This window comes from Symsagittifera roscoffensis, chromosome 2 (genome assembly GCF_963678635.1).
Source record: "Symsagittifera roscoffensis chromosome 2, txSymRosc1.1, whole genome shotgun sequence".
Lineage (NCBI taxonomy): Eukaryota > Metazoa > Xenacoelomorpha > Acoela > Convolutidae > Symsagittifera > Symsagittifera roscoffensis.
The window spans coordinates 78871452-78893666 of record NC_087063.1 but is presented as its reverse complement, the minus strand read 5'-3'; the positions used below and the strand labels follow the sequence as shown (position 1 = coordinate 78893666).

General features: G+C 34.9%; 3 protein-coding genes across 7 annotated transcripts in view; all 3 read left to right on the top strand.

The window, feature by feature from the left end:
- Positions 1 to 22215, top strand: part of LOC134840587 (succinate--CoA ligase [GDP-forming] subunit beta, mitochondrial-like) — a 485398-nt gene that overhangs the window by 45501 nt on the left and 417682 nt on the right. The window lies entirely within an intron of this gene.
- Positions 10536 to 18118, top strand: LOC134840586 (uncharacterized). Its single transcript, XM_063856498.1, has 5 exons — positions 10536 to 10959; positions 12084 to 13120; positions 14916 to 14988; positions 15057 to 15445; positions 16528 to 18118. The coding sequence occupies exons 2-5, from the start codon at positions 12109 to 12111 to the stop codon at positions 17091 to 17093; spliced, it is 2040 nt and encodes a 679-aa protein (XP_063712568.1). The 5' UTR covers positions 10536 to 10959; positions 12084 to 12108; the 3' UTR covers positions 17094 to 18118.
- LOC134840588 (uncharacterized) overlaps positions 14134 to 22215 on the top strand; it is a 114398-nt gene continuing 106316 nt past the window's right edge. Inside the window, exon 1 of the mRNA XM_063856504.1 lies at positions 14134 to 14144. The gene's annotated coding sequence lies outside the window, so the exon portion shown is untranslated. The remainder of the gene's footprint in view (positions 14145 to 22215) is intronic.

Here is a 22215-nt window from a genome sequence, read left to right as displayed (position 1 = left end):
TTCCCACATTTCAAAGCCATTCATTATCGATTTATAAGACTAGTCAGTCAGCTTTTGCCTCTTGTTCTTCCTTTGTATTTTAACTTCTAAAAGTGTTCGTTTTGTATAAACATATTGACCCGGTTCAATTTTTTAAGATAAACCGCTCAAAACCGTTCAAATATTGCCAGTCGTTCTGAAATAAACGTTTTTTTTTCTTTTTTTTTGTTTTGCTGTGTGCATTTGTTTTCCACGAAACTACGCATAAGGATCGTTTTTTACCATTTTTCAAAGGTTTTCTTTTTGATTCTATTACAGATTATATGCTTAAAAATTTTTGCGTCGGAAATCTTGTAACGCATTGGCATTTTCAGATTTCGGCAGAAGTTTGATTTTGCTAAAAAACTGTTTGGGAGTTTTCCACTCTGCACAAAGTGATTAGATACTTCAGCTAAAACTGAACAAAACTCATGAGTCAAAGTCTTGTATAAACCACATGTAAGGCCGTCTGGTCCCGGCGAGCTTTCCAGGTTCAGTTTTATCCTAGCCAAATAAATGTTCAACTTCTGTACACTAATTTTATTCATCATTCACCTTGTTTACTTGTTTTTTATATTCATAAAAGTTTTTGGTAACTGTTCAAAGTCTGTTGTGGAGCTATTTAAAAAGTATTTGAAAAACAATTTCGAGATTGATTAAGAATAGACTTATCTCTGTGATAAACGTTCTGATCCACTTTAATTCGCTTGATTGAATTAATTGTGTTCTTTGTGGTCCAATGATTACAAAATTTGGGCACACCCTCAAAAGTATAGCTTAGAGATTTCTGAATTTTTCGAAAAATTAAAATATTTTTCTCCTTTGAGTCTTTTGAAGATGTTCAAGCACGAAAAGATATTTTTTCAATTTAACTCGAACTTGGACCGTTTCCGCTCTGAATGCAATCTCTGATAATAATTTCTTAATACATCAAATTATTAAGTTCTGTTTGATTGATACGTTTTTGTTCTCTTGAAAAAATATCAGAAGGTCACGAAAATTATGCTTTTTGTTTTTGTATTTACTTCCTCTCTTCAGCAAGGTTTTTTAAAGATCAGTACGAACTAAACTGGTGTTGTTTGTTAGACATTCTTAACTTAACTTCCAGTAACTAAGGCCGCGCTGATACATGTTTGATGGCTTAGAAAAAAATGTGCAAGAGCAATTGATCAGAGATTTTTGTTAGATTGCTTTGCATAGAACCATGCTGTGTCGAAGTTCATGAAAACATATTCTAAGCTCAAAAGTTTTATGTTGTTTGCCAAAATGTCAAAAATTTGCCCTTGAGTGCGAAATTAAGATTTTATTCCTGGACTTGGTTAAACCGTCCGATACAAACACCATTTGGCTTAAAATCTATAAAAACTGTTAAAATTGTCATATCTGAGTGCATTAAAATCACCCGTCAATTAATTTTGGGTTGATTGGGTAAAAATCTGATGCTTAATATCAAAGAAAGTAAAATTGTTTGACGAGAATTCGGGTTCGCTAAGTGTTGATAACAAACTAATCAAGTAAGAATAAATTTATTATTTGGAAACCTGTACTTGACTCAATTCTTTTTGCAAGACTAAAAACCGCCAAAACTATTTGTGCCCGATTTTTGCTACCATGGCAAGCCTTATCAGTTGTTGTTTTTTCATTGTTTTTCTTGTCGCCAGCCTTATTGGCGCTTGGTTGTTGTGGGGACTGCTTATTATTTTGTTGATTTCCTATGTTGCACCAATAAGCGTGTTGACCTTTTTCTTGCCGTCCAGACATCTTGCCTTTTTAACAATCATGAAGTGAAGGTTTGTGAAACGAGATTTCTGCACCTTCCCACATTTCAAAGCCATCCATTATCGATTTATAAGACTAGTCAGTCAGCTTTTGTCTCTTGTTCTTCCTTTGTATTTTAACTTCTAAAATTGTTCGTTTTGTATAAACATACTGACCCAGTTCAATTTTTTGAAGATAAACCGCTCAAAACCGTTCAAATATTGCCAGTCTTTCTGAAATAAACGTTTTTTTTTTCATTTTTTTCGTTTTGCTGTGTGCATTTGTTTTCCACGAAACTACGCATAAGGATCGTTTTTTACCACTTTTCAAAGGTTTTTTTTTAATTCTATTACAGATTACATGCTTAAAAATTTTTGCGTCGGAAATCTTGTACTGCATTGGGATTTTCAGATTGCGGGAGAAGTTTTATTTTTTCTAGAAAAATGTTTGGGAATTTTTCCACTCTGAACAAAACGATTAGATACTTCAGCTAAAACTGAACAAAACTCATGAGTGAAAGTTTTGTATAAACAACATGTAAGGCCGTCTGGTCCCGACGAGCTTTCCAGGTTCAGTTTGTTCATAGCCAAATAAATGTTCAACTTCTGTACACTAATTTTATTCATCATTCACCTTGTTTACTTGTTTTTTGATTCTTAAAAGTCTTTGGTAACTGTTCAAAGTCTGTTGTGGAGCAATTTAAAAAGTATTTGAAAAACACTTTCCAGGTTGATTAAGAATAGACTTATCTGTGTGATAAACGTTCTGATCTACTTTTATTCGCTTGATTGAATTAATTGTGTTCTTTTTGGTCCATTGATTACAAATTTTGGGCACACCCTCAAAATTATAGCTCAGAGTTTTCTGAATTTTTCGAAAAATTAAATAATTTTTTTCCTTTGAGTCTTTTGAAGATGTTCAAGCACGAAAAGATATTTTTCAATTTAACTCGAACTTGGACCGTTTCTGCTCTGAATGCAATCTCTGATAATAATTTCTTAATACATCAAATTATTAAGTTCTGTCTGATTGATACGTTTTTGTTCTCTTGGAAAAATATCAGAAGGTCACGAAAATTATGCTTTTTGTTTTTGTATTTACTTCCTTTCTTCAGTAAGCTTTTTTAAAGATCAGTACGAACTAAACTGGTGTTGTTTGTTAGACATTCTTAACTTAACTTCCAGTAACTAAGGCCGCGCTGATACATGTTTGATGGCTTAGAAAAAAATGTGCAAGAGCAATTGATCAGAAATTTATTTTAGATTGCTTTGCATAGAACCATGCTGAGTCGAAATTCATGAAAACATATTCTAAGCTCAAAAGTTTTATGTTGTTTGCCAAAATGTCAAAAAAGTCGCCCTTGAGTGCGAAATTAAGATTTTATTCCTGGACTTGGTTAAACCGTCTGATACAAACACCATTTGGCTTAAAATCTATAAAAACTGTTAAAATTGTCATATCTGAGTGCATTAAAATCACCCATCAATTAATTTTAGGTTGATTGGGTAAGAATCTGATGCTTAATTTCAAAGAAAGTAAAATTGTTTGACGAGAATTCGGGTTCGCTAAGTGTTGATAACAAACTAATCAAGTAAGACTAAATTTATTATTTGGAAACCTGTACTTGACTCAATTCTTTTTGCAAGACTAAAAACCGCCAAAACTATTTGTGCCTGATTTTTGCTACCATGACAAGCCTTATCAGTTGTTGTTTTGTCATTGTTTTTCTTGTCGCCAGCCTTATTGGCGCTTGGTTGTTGTGGGGACTGATTATTATTTTGTTGATTTCCTATGTTGCACCAATAAGCGTGTTGACCTTTTTCTTGCCGTCCAGACATCTTGCCTTTTAACAATTATGAAGTGAAGGTTTGTGAAACGAGATTTCTGCACCTTCCCACATTTCAAAGCCATTCATTATCGATTTATAAGACTAGTCAGTCAGATTTTGCCTCTTGTTCTTCCTTTGTGTTTTAACTTCTAAAATTGTTCGTTTTGTATAAACATATTGACCCGGTTCAATTTTTTAAGACAAACCGCTCAAAACCGTGCAAATATTGGCAGTCTTTCTGAAATAAACGTTTTTTTTTTTCTTTTTTTTTGTTTTGCTGTGTGCATTTGTTTTCCGCGAAACTACGCATAAGGATCGTTTTTTACCACTTTTCAAAGGTTTTCGTTTTAATTCTATTACAGATTACATGCTTAAAATTTTTGCGTCGGAAATCTTGTACTGCATTGGCATTTTCAGATTTCGGCAGAAGTTTGATTTTGCTAAAAAATTGTTTGGGAGTTTTCCACTCTGAACAAAGTGATTAGATACTTCAGCTAAAACTGAACAAAACTCATGAGTGAAAGTCTTGTATAAACAACATGTAAGGCCGTCTGGTCCCAACGAGCTTTCCGGGTTCAGTTTGTTCATAGCCAAATAAATGTTCAACTTCTGTACACTAATTTTATTCATCATTCACCTTGTTTACTTGTTTTTTGATTCATAAAAGTCTTTGGTAACTGTTCAAAGTCTGTTGTGGAGCTATTTAAAAAGTATTTGAAAAACACTTTCGAGGTTGATTAAGAATAGACTTATCTGTGTGATAAACGTTCTGATCCACTTTATTTCGCTTGATTGAATTAATTGTGTTCTTTGTGGTCCATCGACTACAAAATTTGGGCACATCCTCAAAATTATAGCTTAGAGTTTTCTGGATTGTTCAAAAAATTGAAGAAAAAATTCCTTTGAGTTTTTTGAAGATGTTCCAGCTCCAAAAGATTTTTTTTTTTTCAAATTAACTCGAACTTGGACCGTTTCTGCTGTGAATGCAATCTCTGATAAAATTTTCTTTGTACATCAAATTAGTAAGTTTTGTCTGATTGATTCGTTTTTTGTTCTCTTGAATAAATATCAGAAGGTCACGATAATTATGCTTAATGTTTTCGTAACTACTTCCTTCCTTCAGTAAGTTTTTTTAAGATCTGTACGAATTAAACTGGTGTTGTTTGGTAGAAACCCTTAACTTAACTTCCAGTAACTAGGGCCGCGCTGATACATGTTTGATGGCTTAGAAAAAAATGTGCAAGAGCAATTGATCGGAGATTTATTTTGGATTGCTTTGCATAGAACCATGCTGTGTCGAAATTCATGAAAACATATTCTAAGCTCAAAAAACTTATGTTGTTTGTCAAAATGTGTAAAATCGAAAAAATCGCCCTTGAGTGCGAAATTAGCATTTTTTTATTCGACTTGATTAAACCGTTTGATACAAGCACCATTTGACTAAGGTTCTGAAAAAAATGTTAATATTGTCATATAAGAGTGCATTAAAATCACCCGTCGAGTAATTTTGGGTTGATTGGGTAAGAATATGATACTTAATTTGAAAGAAAGTAAAATTGTTTGACAAGAATTTGGGTTTGCCTAAGTGTTGATAACAAACTAATCAAGTTAGACAAAATTTAACATTTGGAAACCTGTACTTGACGCAATTTTTTTGGCAAGACTAAAAACCGCCAAAACTGTTTGTGCCCGGTATTAAACCAAATGAAACTTTGTTTTCATCCAGTTAACTCAGATGTGTGTTTGTAAGATTTGATATTTTCTTCTTGAATACACAAAAATAAATTGGACATCCTTCTTCAACTCTTGACCTTTTTTGATCATTATTATAATTAAATTTGTTTAGTTTTTTTTGCAATGTAATTGTTTTTTGTTTAATTTGTTTAATTTTAATGCTTTTTATCACCATTTGTTTTATGTGTATGTGTTAAAACGTCACGTTTCAAGCAATGATACAAAATCCGTTTTTCTCAATATCTACAAAAAATTCAATATCAATATCAATATCTAGCCTTCAATATCTCAATATTAAAAATTCAATATTGACATCGTCTCAATATTCAATATCTGATCATTCAATATATTGCAATCCCTGCTTCCCACATTTCAAAACCATCCATTATCGATTTGTAACACTAGTCAGTCAGCTTTTGTCTCTTGTTCTTCCTTTGTATTTTAACTTCTAAAATTGCTCGTTTTGTATAAACATACTGACACGGTTCAATTTTTTTTAGATAAACTGCTCAAAACCGTTGAAATACTGCGCGGTTTTTGAGCGGTTTTTTAGATACACCGGCTCTTTATCCTTCCCCCCCCCACCTCACTCAAACATGAATTTTATAGTCTAACGAGCTGTCTTACAAGGTTAATTATGGAGACCAAATATGTTTGTCATGGCCTAATTAGTCTACATGCCAATTTTCATGACAATCAGACAAAGTGAACATTTTTTTCAATTAAAAAAATTTGCAGGTGGGGGGAAAAGGAAAAAGAGCCGATACACCTTCAAAAACCGCTCATTTTGAAGCAAGATTTTGAGCGCAATCGTTTAAAAAAAACCCTCAAACCGCTCAAGTCTTGCTTCAAATCTCGGCTCGGCTGAAAAATCTCGGCTCGAGTTACGTTGGATTATAGGGCTATGAATGATGTCTTCCATTAAGTGGAAAATTGGTTTTGTCTCGACATCGTTGCATATGAAAAGCAAATTAAACAATTTGATTTTGGCTAATTCATGGTAATTGTTCTTGCGTCTATGAGACCTTGGAAAGCATTCCATGGGAACCACCGTTCTAAGAAGTAGAACCACTCATTCGCTTTTGAAGATGGTTAAAATTTGCTCAGCTTCGGGGAGAGCAATAAGTATCTGTGTATGCAGTTGTGGTCATCTTTTGTCATCAGCTATTTGTCTTTGAGATTGTCATCTTCGGATGTATTGTTGTGTGGAAAATGTTCCAGTAGATGGGAAGCACAAATTTATTATGCCGGCGCGAGATTTTTGGCTGATTTGACAATTTCTTTCGTGAATGGGGTATGATTTTGATTATTTGGATTTGTTTTGTTTCTTTCGTCGATTTATTCGTTGTTAACGCATTTCTGAATTTTTTCTATGTGTCAATCAGCACTTCATGATTAATTGGTAGCTGAGATTCCGTCTTTCGTTTTTAACTCATGACTTAGTTTCTCTCGTGGGGGGCAAAAGAAGCCTTTTTCCGGATTTACATGAAAAAAAAATTAGATTTTTTTTCTTTCAAATGGCAGAAATTAGAAGTCAAAATCGTCACTATATGTTTCTTCTTTCTTTGCTTATTGAATTATAAGATTTCGAATTCATTTTTCAAATTCTTCTTTTGTTACGTGTCTCGTTGGTGATTTTTTTGTTGTCGATAAATAAACATGCAAACGGGTTATTACACATGCTAACAAAATTTGCTAATAAATAGAAAACAAGATAGGTACCAGTATGAAATTTAAATAAATCTTTACAATGGGATTAAAGAAACACATTGATGACATTAACAGCGTCAGTCGAGTGGTACGACAATCCGTGTCAATTCTTGTTAATAGCGACAGTCGAGTGGTACGACAATCCGTGTCAATTTTTGTATTTTAATTATAAAATCTTGTAGAACCTGGTCTTGTTTCAGAGTCACTATGGCAGCTTAGCGTAAAATGTTGAGCTTACAAATACCGGCAAATTTATTCGCTCTATCTTACAGGATGCGTGGAAGGCAGGAGAAAAAATTTCATCCCGATTTTCTTTCATCCAACTGCAGTGTTTGACGTAAAAAGAACCCCTCTTGGTTGGTAATGCGTTGTGTAGCAGTTTTTCGGTGACATTTATTGTAACGTGTTTGTTCAGCAATTCTAAAACCCAAAATCTTAAAATGTTTAATATCTTTAGATTAGAGATTCCCATTATATCCTCCAGCAAATTACAGCTCCATAATGTTAAAAGAATGTCCCACGTTTCGCCCCACAGACATTTCGCCCCTCTTAAATCTAGTGGAACATTTTGCCCCTCATAAATTACTGGCACATTTCGCCCCTAAAATGTACATTAAGAAAGCGGCGTTAATTAACTGTGTAATAAGTTAGGGGCGAAACGTGATAGGACGAAATTTGTGAAATTATTCGGGGCAAAATGTGTGAGGGGCAAATGTGCCACTAGAGTTAAGAGGGGCGAAACTTGTGAATACCCTGGTTAAACTAGGGTAGGACGGCCATAATATGGGAAAAACACGACTCGAATATCCAAAAGGAAAAAATACTGCTTCACCCAGAACATTCTTGAGTTAGTTCTAATTTAAGTATTGTCTTGTACCCCTAGAGAAAGCAATCGTTAGATTCGGGTACCGCCATTATGGATAAAAGTGCAAAACATAAGCAAAGCAAATAGTGGTTTCGACTCAGCTTAATTCTTGGTACTCTACAATCATAATTGTATCAACCGTTATTTTCTATGCGAGGAAATTGTATTTAGTCTTTCTGATGCATTTTGGCCCCCCTCCCCAGCCTAGTAGAAATAAAATTTTCTTTATACATCAAATTAGTAAGTTTTGTCTGATTGATACGTTTTTTGTTCTCTTGAATAAATATCAGAAGGTCACGAAAATTATGCTTAATGTTTTCATAACTACTTCCTTCCTTCAGTAAGTTTTTTTAAGATCTGTACGAATTAAACTGGTGTTGTTTGGTAGAAACCCTTAACTTAACTTCCAGTAACTAGGGCCGCGCTGATACATGTTTGATGGCTTAGAAAAAAATGTGCAAGAGCAATTGATCGGAGATTTATTTTGGATTGCTTTGCATAGAACCATGCTGTGTCGAAATTCATGAAAACATATTCTAAGCTCAAAAAACTTATGTTGTTTGTCAAAATGTGTAAAATCGAAAAAATCGCCCTTGAGTGCGAAATTAGCATTTTGTTATTCGACTTGATTAAACCGTTTGATACAAGCACCATTTGACTAAGGTTCTGAAAAAAATGTTAATATTGTCATATAAGAGTGCATTAAAATCACCCGTCGAGTAATTTTGGGTTGATTGGGTAAGAATATGATACTTAATTTGAAAGAAAGTAAAATTGTTTGACGAGAATTTGGGTTTGCCTAAGTGTTGATAACAAACTAATCAAGTTAGACAAAATTTAACATTTGGAAACCTGTACTTGACGCAATTTTTTTGGCAAGACTAAAAACCGCCAAAACTGTTTGTGCCCGGTATTAAACCAAATGAAACTTTGTTTTCATCCAGTTAACTCAGATGTGTGTTTGTAAGATTTGATATTTTCTTCTTGAATACACAAAAATAAATTGGACATCCTTCTTCAACTCTTGACCTTTTTTGATCATTATTATAATTAAATTTGTTTAGTTTTTTTTGCAATGTAATTGTTTTTTGTTTAATTTGTTTAATTTTAATGCTTTTTATCACCATTTGTTTTATGTGTATGTGTTAAAACGTCACGTTTCAAGCAATGATACAAAATCCGTTTTTCTCAATATCTACAAAAAATTCAATATCAATATCAATATCTAGCCTTCAATATCTCAATATTAAAAATTCAATATTGACATCGTCTCAATATTCAATATCTGATCATTCAATATATTGCAATCCCTGCTTCCCACATTTCAAAACCATCCATTATCGATTTGTAACACTAGTCAGTCAGCTTTTGTCTCTTGTTCTTCCTTTGTATTTTAACTTCTAAAATTGCTCGTTTTGTATAAACATACTGACACGGTTCAATTTTTTTTAGATAAACTGCTCAAAACCGTTGAAATACTGCGCGGTTTTTGAGCGGTTTTTTAGATACACCGGCTCTTTATCCTTCCCCCCCCCCCCCACCTCACTCAAATATGAATTTTATAGTCTAACGAGCTGTCTTACAAGGTTAATTATGGAGACCAAATATGTTTGTCATGGCCTAATTAGTCTACATGCCAATTTTCATGACAATCAGACAAAGTGAACATTTTTTTCAATTAAAAAAATTTGCAGGTGGGGGGAAAAGGAAAAAGAGCCGATACACCTTCAAAAACCGCTCATTTTGAAGCAAGATTTTGAGCGCAATCGTTTAAAAAAACCCTCAAACCGCTCAAGTCTTGCTTCAAATCTCGGCTCGGCTGAAAAATCTCGGCTCGAGTTACGTTGGATTATAGGGCTACGAATGATGTCTTCCATTAAGTGGAAAATTGGTTTTGTCTCGACATCGTTGCATATGAAAAGCAAATTAAACAATTTGATTTTGGCTAATTCATGGTAATTGTTCTTGCGTCCATGAGACCTTGGAAAGCATTCCATGGGAACCACCGTTCTAAGAAGCAGAACCACTCATTCGCTTTTGAAGATGGTTAAAATTTGCTCAGCTTCGGGGAGAGCAATAAGTGTCTGTGTATGCAGTTGTGGTCATCTTTTGTCATCAGCTATTTGTCTTTGAGATTGTCATCTTCGGATGTATTGTTGTGTGGAAAATGTTCCAGTAGATGGGAAGCACAAATTTATTATGCCGGCGCGAGATTTTTGGCTGATTTGACAATTTCTTTCGTGAATGGGGTATGATTTTGATTATTTGGATTTGTTTTGTTTCTTTCGTCGATTTATTCGTTGTTAACGCATTTCTGAATTTTTTCTATGTGTCAATCAGCACTTCATGATTAATTGGTAGCTGAGATTCCGTCTTTCGTTTTTAACTCATGACTTAGTTTTTCTCGTGGGGGGCAAAAGAAGCCTTTTTCCGGATTTACATGAAAAAAAAATTAGATTTTTTTTCTTTCAAATGGCAGAAATTAGAAGTCAAAATCGTCACTATATGTTTCTTCTTTCTTTGCTTATTGAATTATAAGATTTCGAATTCATTTTTCAAATTCTTCTTTTGTTACGTGTCTCGTTGGTGATTTTTTTGTTGTCGATAAATAAACATGCAAACGGGTTATTACACATGCTAACAAAATTTGCTAATAATGGAATTTAATTTGGTGTGAAATAAATAGAAAACAAGATAGGTACCAGTATGAAATTTAAATAAATCTTTACAATGGGATTAAAGAAACACATTGATGACATTAACAGCGTCAGTCGAGTGGTACGACAATCCGTGTCAATTCTTGTTAATAGCGACAGTCGAGTGGTACGACAATCCGTGTCAATTTTTGTATTTTAATTATAAAATCTTGTAGAACCTGGTCTTGTTTCAGAGTCACTATGGCAGCTTAGCGTAAAATGTTGAGCTTACAAATACCGGCAAATTTATTCGCTCTATCTTACAGGATGCGTGGAAGGCAGGAGAAAAAATTTCATCCTGATTTTCTTTCATCCAACTGCAGTGTTTGACGTAAAAAGAACCCCTCTTGGTTGGTAATGCGTTGTGTAGCAGTTTTTCGGTGACATTTATTGTAACGTGTTTGTTCAGCAATTCTAAAACCCAAAATCTTAAAATGTTTAATATCTTTAGATTAGAGATTCCCATTATATCCTCCAGCAAATTACAGCTCCATAATGTTAAAAGAATGTCCCACGTTTCGCCCCACAGACATTTCGCCCCTCTTAAATCTAGTTGAACATTTTGCCCCTCATAAATTACTGGCACATTTCGCCCCTAAAATGTACATTAAGAAAGCGGCGTTAATTAACTGTAATAAGTTAGGGGCGAAACGTGATAGGACGAAATTTGTGAAATTATTCGGGGCGAAATGTGTGAGGGGCAAATGTGCCACTAGAGTTAAGAGGGGCGAAACTTGTGAATACCCTGGTTAAACTAGGGTAGGACGGCCATAATATGGGAAAAACACGACTCGAATATCCAAAAGGAAAAAATACTGCTTCACCCAGAACATTCTTGAGTTAGTTCTAATTTAAGTATTGTCTTGTACCCCTAGAGAAAGCAATCATTAGATTCGGGTACCGCCATTATGGATAAAAGTGCAAAACATAAGCAAAGCAAATAGTGGTTTCGACTCAGCTTAATTCTTGGTACTCTACAATCATAATAGTATCAACCGTTATTTTCTATGCGAGGAAATTGTATTTAGTCTTTCTGATGCATTTTAGCCCCCCTCCCCAGCCTAGTAACAGAAAAAGAAAGCTTTCATCACTGATTGGGGTTAGGATGGCGAAAAGTCCAATTTTTCGGATTTTTTTTTGTAATTGTTTAAATAATATTTAGAAATGGACTTTTGATATATTGTCTTCATTCTTGATTGCATCCTGGCTGGGCCCAATTTAATTAGAGATCCAGGTTACTGCATGAATATCATCTTCAACAATCAGTCCTGTATGAGGCAGATTTATAACAGAGGTAAATGGAGCTCGAAATAGTATAGTCAATCAGGGAAAGTTATCAGATGACATCATGCTAATATTTTATTTGTTGAAATAAATATTGGCCGGAACAATCTGATAAGCAATTCGCTACCCTCGATATATTTAGGTTTTCAAGTCACATAAGTTGATTTATCTAATCGAGCGTTTGTTTCAGGTGCTACTCGAAGGTGACTATTTCTATGGCTAATAAGCGGATCAAGCGCAAAGTCAATAGCTGTGGTGGTGGTGCTATGTCGGCGGGTATTGGAGCAACGAGTGGGAGGCGTTACTATGCTGGGTCTAATGTCTCTAGTGCTGGTTTAGTAACTCCATCACTATTCCACTCGTCTGTTGGACGCATAACCGTGCGCGAGCAATTAACAGCAATACGTGGTGCTACCAAACCAAACTCAGGCTCTCACAATTCGTTCTCAAAAGTATCTTTATCCACTTCTGGTAGCCAATTTAGTAGCAACCGAGGTCTTCAGGGTCGGCGGCTGCAGCGATTGCAACCGGCCTCAACAAAACCAGCAGTTGCTAATCAATTTTGTCTCAATAGGTGCTATTCGTCTCAAGGTGCTAACCTCGGTGTTGAAGTAACAGCAGACCCAATGTCCAATAACAGTAGTAAACTAAATCTTATCCAGCATTCGTCCCTTCCCAACCCTCCTGCCCAAGTACAATTAACAGCCCATTTGAAATATCCCAACAAATTCTGTTCACCTGCATTGATCATGGAGAATAAAACTTTCGAGAAAAACGTGATGAACAAAGATCAATGTATAGCTCAGAAAAACGGTTTAAAAGCTACAAAACCCATTCAATCATGTACCTCCGAAGAATGTGAAGCTGATCACGAGGTTGCTTTAATTAATTCGAGCTTCGGAATAGTGACTCCTTCTAAAGCTAGCTCCAAGCGTAAACGGTTGAACAGAAATTCACCCCGGTTCATTAAATCCATCAGAAAGCTACGACTGTCTCCTAGACTGAACAAAAGTCCCGCAAATTTGCCTAATAATTTACAACAGTCAAAAGTGCCGATACAGAAAAAGGGAAAGAGGAATCTAAAATCGGGTTCTCCATTCAAAGACGAATATTCTAACAGGAGAGAACCAAACTGCCTAGATGCCCTGATAGAACGACAAAATATGCTGAAAAAGATAGTCGTTACACTAAAGCGAAAGCCGCACCCTCTAACAAACTTGAAAAAAGGTACGACGAAGATTCAAGTTATTTCATTGTCCTACGTTTTAACCCTTGCGATACGCAAATGTATTGCAATCGGTTACAAGACTTTTTTTGCCCGTAAAAAATTTTGTTCACAGAATGGTAACTTCTTACTCAACGTTTTGCAAATTCAAATAAAACTACCATCAATTAAGTAGTAGTTAAGACCGTTTCAGTTAGTAATTATTTTTTCAAAAAATTTTCTCGATTTTTTTTTTCGGGTTAGTTATTTTCGTCGGTTCATTTTCCGTTTTTTAAACGTTTTTTATCTTCTGGTACGGTTTTAATTAGCGTACTTCCTAAAGAATAGTTTTTAAATCAATTTAAACAGTTTTCTACGATATTTGAAGTTTCAGTAATTTGTAAATTTACCAAGTCTGATTTCGTGTAAGTTTTTCTTCATTTTTATCGGTTTTTACCCTTGCGATTAGCAAGTATTGCAACTGGGTACTCGACTTTTTCTCCTAATAAAACGTTGTCCACAGGGCTCACTTCTTGACTCCTTCACCTCTTCGTCATCTTTGCAAATCCTACTCCTATATTAAGCATGATTGAAATTGTCATTTTAAATATCCGTCCTTTTCAAATTTTTTTTGTGTCCTTTGTTCGGCTTAATACTCTTCGGTCTATTTTATATCGGCTTAGTGGCCTAATTTCGAGTAGTTTCATAGGAAACATAATTTGTAGGCTCACCTCTGGATCATGCAAAATGCTTAAAATCTTAATAGAAATTATATTACAAGTTTTCCATGCAAAATTTTTTTCGGCTTTTTGTTTTCTTTTTTTCTTCGTTTGATACGTTTCGGCCTCTAATATATAACTGTTTAATGGTCGCATTTTGTGCCTTTCGATGGTCGAAAAAAGTTGTGCAGGCTGCAAGTGTTTGCGAAGCCCAGCTTCGCGTTTCTGTTGATGAATTGTATTCATTTTTTTACCTGCGTCGAGTGAGGGCTAGTGGTGATCGAACATCCCTTAAGGAAATTGTAATAATCTATCGTACTTATTAAATCTTTAGCTCCCTAAATACCACCTAGAGAAAAAATCGTGATTTTTACCCTTGCAATAAGCAAGGGTATTGCAATCGGGTACTAGACTTTTTCCCGTAAAGAATTTTCCCCTAAAAGAGTTAACGAATACGCCTGTGACGGCAAAGGTCCTGGGATCGAATCTGACAGGACCCGTTTCTTTTTAAACGGGTAGTATTCTGTTTCAGAAAGAAATTGTCGGCTTCTTATTTGTATGCTTATGTTGTGTCTGCTTAATTGCCACATCGTAGATTTGTTTTTGTTTTGCTGCACGCACGTTACTTTGTAGTTGCTTGTAATCTTTTGTTGTTTTTCTGCTCTTTGTAATTTGACTAGCCTTGGCATCGTATATTTTCTTTTTTTTCGCTTAAAAACTTTAGTCTGCCCAAATGATTTATTATCGGCTTAATCACCTATTTATGACTTATTTCATCTATTAATGACCTCTGGATTGCACAAAGTGCTACAAATCTGAATAGGAATTTAAGTTTTCCATGACAACAGTTTTTTTTTTCTTTTTCCTTTTTTCGGCTATAGGTTTCGGCCTGTTTTCAATTGCGGTGATATGTTACAATAGGTGGCAATTTTGAGTTAGTTCTTGAAGTTCCAAATACTCATTTTAGTTCAGAAATTTCCTAAGAACTGTTTTCGGTACAATTTAATGCTACTTGCACATCACATATCTGTTTTTGATAATGTCTGTTCTTGATACATATTTGTCAATTATGGAGCTGTAATGCAACTTTTTTTTTTAGCTTTAGACCAAGCCAGAAAAGTGAAAGAAGAAATCCACAGTTTCAACGACTGCTTGAACGAACAATTCACTGAGTTAGTGCTCTTGTTTTTTTTTCTGGGAAATCTAGCTGAACTTGTTTTAAATTTTGCCTGTTTTACAGTTTGAATCAGTTGATCTGCTCGACGCCAGATATAAAAGACGAAGCTTTGATCAATCCGATTGAAAACCCCATAATGCCTAGGAAATTTGAAACCGAAAGTTCGGCAGAGATTTTTAGTTTGAAGGAAGAATTTGAACAAATACATAACCATGAGTTCTTGAAGACAAACAGTGATAGCAACCTACCACCATCAGTTTCGGATTCCTTTGATGATTTGATCCCCGAAGAGTTCATGATGGACGAGACTGACATCCTGGGAATCTCACTTGACAATATTTCGGCCTTTGGAGATGACAACTTCAACGAACATGATTTCGACGAAGAAACTAGATCCAGCTTCCCAGAGGAGACCACCAATGTTCATTTCAACGCTAAACTGAATCACATCGGTTAGTGACTTTCAAGTCCAAGCTGATTATAGTTTGCTTGTTCGATTTGATTTTTTAAATGTCATGCCCTGCAAACAGTACCACTGCAGCTTGGTTTTACCACTGTTTGCGTGGTCGCCATCGATCATAAGTTGTATAAAAGTTCAATAATCAAAACTAACAAGACCTTCGAAATATGCGGAATTTTTTTTGAAACATCGAAATATTTTTTTTGTTAAGTATTAGTTAGCTAAGCGATTTTTCCTTGATTTTGTTTTGTATGCAACCATGATCCTTTCTTGTTGCTTGAGGGAGAGTTAATTTGCATTTAGGTCTTATAGAGGTATAAGCAAAAACCGACAGTAAAAAAACCAGCTGAAGTATGAACCAACCGAAAATGAGTGTAGAAGCCAGCCGAAAAGTTACATCATATGAATGAATTTGCATATCTTTCGTAACTGTTACATAATTATTACAAATCTATTATATAAAAGTTACGTTTTTTCGACTGGATTATACTTGTGCTTGTTTATATGCTACCAAATCAACAATTTCAATTTTCGAAAGGCGCCAATATATAATAATTTTGAGGGGGGAGGCGCGCGCCGAAAAAACGCGATTTTGTGGTCGAAATTTTCCAAAAAGTACCTAAAAACGCCTTTTTAGCCTGTTCTTTGAAAAATTGCGTAAAAAATTTGTTCGAAAAAAGGTCTGTATAAAGATTTGGGAGAGCTTTTCTCCCCTTCCCTTTCTGACTTTTTAATTAAATGTTTCTCTATCCAAGATCTCAATTTGCCCAGATGTTTCTGCTGTCGGTATCGATAAATGTTATTGGTTGATTTTTAAAACTAGTGCAGTGGTTTTTGCGCGGTATATTAGTTCAGTATAATTTTCATTGTCAATCCCTCTTGTGCTTAGGTTTAAGAGTCCATGTGCTAGGCTTGATTATAAAAGCCATGTTCCCGATCCCAATTAAGTAGAATTATACATCAAAGCTCCGTGGTAAGGTATGGAAAAAATTATCTGGGCATCGGTTGTAGTGTAAATGTGTGCTGCTTATTGGGGTACATTTTTTTACTCTTCAATTGTCCCTGTGCATTTAGGGTGCAATGAAAACGCAGTGACGTCCACTCAAAACATGGCAAATCTACATCACTTATCAGTGCAAAATATTCGATGCCCGGCTGGCGATGACAATTGCCAGTTCAAACTCAACACAGACGCCAATAATGCGAAAGGCGAATGCTGGACACATTTGGATAAGTTAGTTTCTGTGGAAGAAAATTCAGAGAACGGCGGTCAGGTATCCCTTCTGACCAATTCAGGAAACGCACCTGTGAATAAAAAACCAGTTCGCGTAATATATAACTACAATAATAATAGAGTGGCTGTCCCCAATCCAAAAATCGACGTGAGCCTGGAAGGCGAGTGCTCAGTTGCCAGTGACTATCTTGAGGATCTGTGGCAAACTCAATTTTGGGGTCTGAGCGAGAATGATGCTGCGGCCTCAACACGCAGATTAACGAGTGGCACCAGAAGTACAAACAGGACCCCCAATTTCGCCGATTTTTTCTCCAATATATCCTGCACCTCATCTGCCAGAATGGACTCCCCGCTCCTGTTTTTGAACCCCTCTCCCTCCGACGAAATTTCTTCAATGGCATCTTGAAAAGAGACTACGATTTTTGTCGAGTCTGAAGAGACTTGAGTGGGTTTTCTAACCGAAGAAACAATTTATAATTATGGCTGCATTTTTGGTTCAACGGTAGTAGTTGCACGCTTATGCTTAATATCGTATCTTAAACTAACCCTTGAGTTCAAAACTTTAATTATTTCCGGTAGCTTGATTATATCCGGATTTTTTTTGTTTGAATTATAAGTATCCTTTTAATCTCGAATTAATGTTTAGTGTGACCACTAACTGACTAGTTTGTGGTTCAATGAATGATATTATTTGGTAATTAATGTGACCATATTTTCGATGCTCTTTCGCATCAAGTTCAATGCAACTAAACTACATTTAAAGGAATAATTCATATACTAAATCATACGGCGCTTAGGTGAAAGTTTCTATCTCAGCAAAGTTTTGTATTCATTTGTATTTTCTCTATTAGTGATTGATTTCGGAAGATTTTAGTGTCATTTCGTGTTTTAGTGTTACTTTGATGCTCACGTTTGTTGCTTATGCGATTAAGGTCACTATTTCAAAGTTTAGAAATACTTTCGTAAAGCTCTCCTCCGTTTTCCACCGATATTTAATTTCAATTATAGTTGTTTAGAAGCAATTGTTGATATTTCACGTTTTGTGGAAAGGACGTGGCGGGGGTCATGTTTCGATGGTGTATTCTGCACTTGGTGCTAAATTTGAGTGCTATACTGTCCGAGGATGCTTCGTAGATTTCGATGCTAAAAATTGTACATTTAATTAGTGCGTTAGTGGTTGTTTATTTGTATGCCCGCTTAGCTATGGGAAAAACCAGATAGAGCAGAGATACCGTTTGAAATTCATTTAGGGTATTTGTGACATAATGATTTGATATTAAAGAAACGGTTTTTCTTGCAAATGTTTCTCTGGTTCCAATTGATTCGAGTTTGAAAACCCGTTTCTTCTCTAGTAATAGATAATGCTCTTAGTTCGATTGTCTATTCTAAACTAGCGTTCGCTTAGTTCAATTCAAATTTCATTTGATTAAATTTTGGTACCGAAATCGCATGGATCAAAGGAAAGTTGATTAAATGAGATTTTTCATAGAATTATATCCAGCCGGTTTCAGCTGAAGTTGCACAGTTATGCAATTGCAATGTAATGTAATGCAAATGTAATTATGTTTTTTGCTGAGCTTTGAACGCACAGGATGGATATTGATAGTTGAGATAACCTCAAATAAACAAGATTAAAATCGAAAGAGACCACGTAGTAAAATCATATAAAGAATATCAGGGTCGGCGTCTTTGACACTCAGTTAATCTAGGAAGAAAAACAACAAGACTGCTCGTATCAGGGCGAAGCCCTGAATGTTCCGACTGCCTTTTAAGGTTTATGGAGCAGTAATAACATTAAAAAACTCAATGAAATAAAACAAAATAAAGAAAAAAATTTCTAAAATTTGAAATTTTTTATGAAAATCATCCCCCCACACGCCATATAAAGTACAAAAGGATAAATTTCGCTCCTTGTAACAAACCAGTTATTGCAAATAAGCTTCTTTTAACCAATTTGGAACCATTTCTAAGACGGATTAACTCTCCGCTTACGCGTTAATAGCGCGAAATATATCGCGCGTTAATTGTCCCAAATTGGCCAAAATGGCAATCTTTAAACCCCCGTAACTTTACGAAATATGACCACAGGTGAAATATCTTTTCAAATTTGAGCTCAAGACAACAATACCTTTTGAATGATATAAAAAAACTCCGTCAAAAATGGCTAGTTAAAAAGTCGAAATTTGTCTGAAGAAAAAAAAACCCACCCCGAGCACAAATATTCCGTTACTTTCGTATCAAAAGTCGGAATAGTAAGACTAGTTTCTCAACGGATTTTTTAAACCTTGCAGTTAGCAATTGTTATTAAGTGGTACAACACTTTTTCGCAGAATTCGCGCATCAAATTATGATCGGGAACACAGACCTGTGCTTTGACTCCGGGCGGAAACTACTTCTCTGCAACAGGGCCATTTTAATGAAATTTCATGAACTTAGAGTTGACACTTAAATAGGGCGCGATGATTTAATATTTTTACAGGAAAGTCTTCATCCTTGCGATAAACACGGGTTTTGCAATCAGGTACTACACTTATTTAAAATTGGATCAGGCCAAATTTTTTTTGGCAGTTTGACTTTGATTTCTTTGTGTTCAATTCAAATTCATTTGCTAAAAGGAAGGCACTATAAATTACGCTCTACAAATAAGAAAGCGCAAATGGCGCGAAAAAACAAGTTCGCTAATTAGGTGCGAAAGTGGGTTTTAATTTTCAGATTTCCCAGCGGAACAGAAAACAGCTTTTCCACTGCCCGACCTTTGATTTTGATTTTTGAAAACTAGCGCTTTAAATTATCCGGACGAAACGACCAAAACTTGAAATTTCAAAATCGTTTTTCTCAAATTTCTTTAAGATTTACCCAAAAAACGAGTCATTTTGGTTTTTATTTAATTACTCAAGAATCACGCTGAAATTACGTTAATAATAGATAAGAAAATTATATCACAAGACGCCTCTTAGACATCCCAACAAAGTTCTAGAAGGATTAAATCTGCATGTCCTATTTAAGCCGTAATTGCACGTAAAGCAACTAGAAAATCAATAAACTTCACAACTGAGGGGAAAATAGAAAAAATCTTGGAAAAATATCTTTTGTTCAAAGTTTTTCTGATGTTCTAAATATAGGTTTCAACGTGGAATTTAGTAATTGGATTTTACAGCGAAATAGAAAATTCATCTACTGATCAATTCTTTTATGATTTGTTTTTATGAGAAAAAGTGTTAACCATATCAATTTCCATAAATTGGGTTGACAACTAGCGTAACGAAATCTTCGAATTATTTGTGCACAATTCGATTCTGTAGCATCTTGCTCATTTTTTTGAAATTCATATTTAACTACCGATTAAGAAAATTAGTTGAGGGCCTAGGCTGGAATCCGGTCAGCTCGTGTTTTTTAAGCCCAAATTATTTAGTATCAAAAAAATAGCGCCCTATCAGTTGTCTGCTTATATTTTGTCGGCTTAGTTTCCACATATCTTACTGTTCGTAATTTGCAAGATAATTTCATTGTATATTCGGCAGAAATGGTCTTGAGGTTAGGAATACGCCTGGGACCGCAAAGGTTTTTGGGGTTAACCTGACAGGACTTGGTTTTTTTTCAAACGAAAATTAAAGCGTTTCAAAAAAATTGTCGGCCTAATATTCGGCTGCTTATGTTTTGTCGGCTTAGTTGCTACATCTTATAACTGTTTTTTCCCACGTAATTTTCATATTAGATGCTTTTAGGGTTTTGATTTACTTCGTCTATTTGTAATTTCTTGGTTTTTTCTTCAAATTTTTTTTGTGCCTTCATGATTTCGTTATACCTTTTTATCGGCTCAGTAATCTCATATTCAGTCCGCTCACCTAGTTTTAATGCTCAACTCTAAATTGCACAATTTGATTAAGTTTAAAGAGAAATTAAAACTCAAGTTTTCATGGCAACATTTTTTTGTACTCTTTAATTTTTTCTTTTACTTTTTCGACTTGATTGGTTTCAGTCTATATTATATCAATTTAATGGCATAATTTTGCTCTTTTTGACTTGCGAAAAAAGATTTTGTGTGTGTGTTTTGGGGCTGCGAGTGTTTTGAAAGTTTATCATAAGTCTTAAACAGTTTGAATTGTTTTCCGGCTTTTTTTCTTCGTTTTAACAAAGAATTCGGACTGTTTTATATCGGCTTAGCTGCTTTGCATTGTTTCATTTGACTAGCAAAAACCTGTCTGTGTTTGTGTGTTTTGAAGGAGAAGGGGCTTTTTATAAGCCTTAGTCTTTTTGTTTTTTTTGTTTTTGTTTCGGCTTAAAGGATTTCTGCAAAGTGAATTCGTCTTTTTATTCTTGCTAATTTAACTTTCGATTGTCTTTGTTGACATGACATCAAAACTAGCCTGATTCATTTTGATAGATCTAGTATTTCTACGTTTTGGAGTTTTCTCCCGTTTTTGCGGCTTTTTTGTGTTGGATCGCAAGTGATTCTAAGCGCAGCTTCGCCTCTGTACAGTTTTTTCTTCTCTGGTCGAGTTTTTGAGGTAAATTTTTTAAACGAGTTTGTTGTCAGTTTCTCGTTTTTCTTCTCTTAACCGTCGCGTCAGGAGAATATTGATTTTTGTTTTTTGGCTTTTTGATTTAAACTTGAAAATGCAAAAGCTTTAAAGTCGGGAAGTAGATTTTTTTCCAGCAAACAACTTTTTTTAAACAATTTTTCAAAATGCTCCATTATTGAATCAACAATTTCAAGGTTCCCTCGCTCTTGGTCGTCGCTTTTGCACCTAAGATACGGGGTTTGAATCCCTGACTTAAGTTGTTTTTTTTTCAGTATGAAGGCTATTGCAAATTTTTTTCCAGTTAAATTGATTTGCCATACTTTCGTTCATTCGCTCAAGTTTTGTCGGCTTAGTTGCAAAATCACTGATTTAGTTGTGTTGTTAGTAAGTATCATAGTAAATGCTAATTTTGTTTTTTGTAATTTCAGGGGGGCTTGAAGTTTTTAAAGTTTGTGCATTAATTTTTTTTTCGGCTCATCTGGTGTCTGCTCAAAGATCTTCGGCTTTAATTTCGCGTTGTCAGTTTTGTTCCGTTGCTAACTTAAAATTCAATTGTCTTACCTGCATATTTGCCTAGAATTCTTGATTTATAAAAACAGGTGTTATTAAATTGTATGGGACTGAGTTTTTTGTTTTACTTGTTGACAGGTAATGGAAGTTTTCATTTTTTTCTACAAAAATTTGTTTGATCAAAAACGATTCAATCTTTTTTCAAAAAAGAGGTAGCAGTGGAAGAACAGCTGCTCCCCTGTGCGCCTGAATACTCCACCAGTCTCTGTTCTCTTTACCCCTCTGTCTGTAGCTTTCAAAAAGTCTCTTGGGGAATATTTCACATCTGAGAATTTGGGTTCAATGGAAATAACGGGTAGTGATAAACTCACCTGCAATAAGAGCCACTTAGAAAATTTTTGCAAAAAATTGTAATCGCCCTCCGTAAAATCAAATCTGTGATTTTTGACCGTTTTTCTACCCTCTCATATTTTTTCACTGGAGAGAGCAAATGTC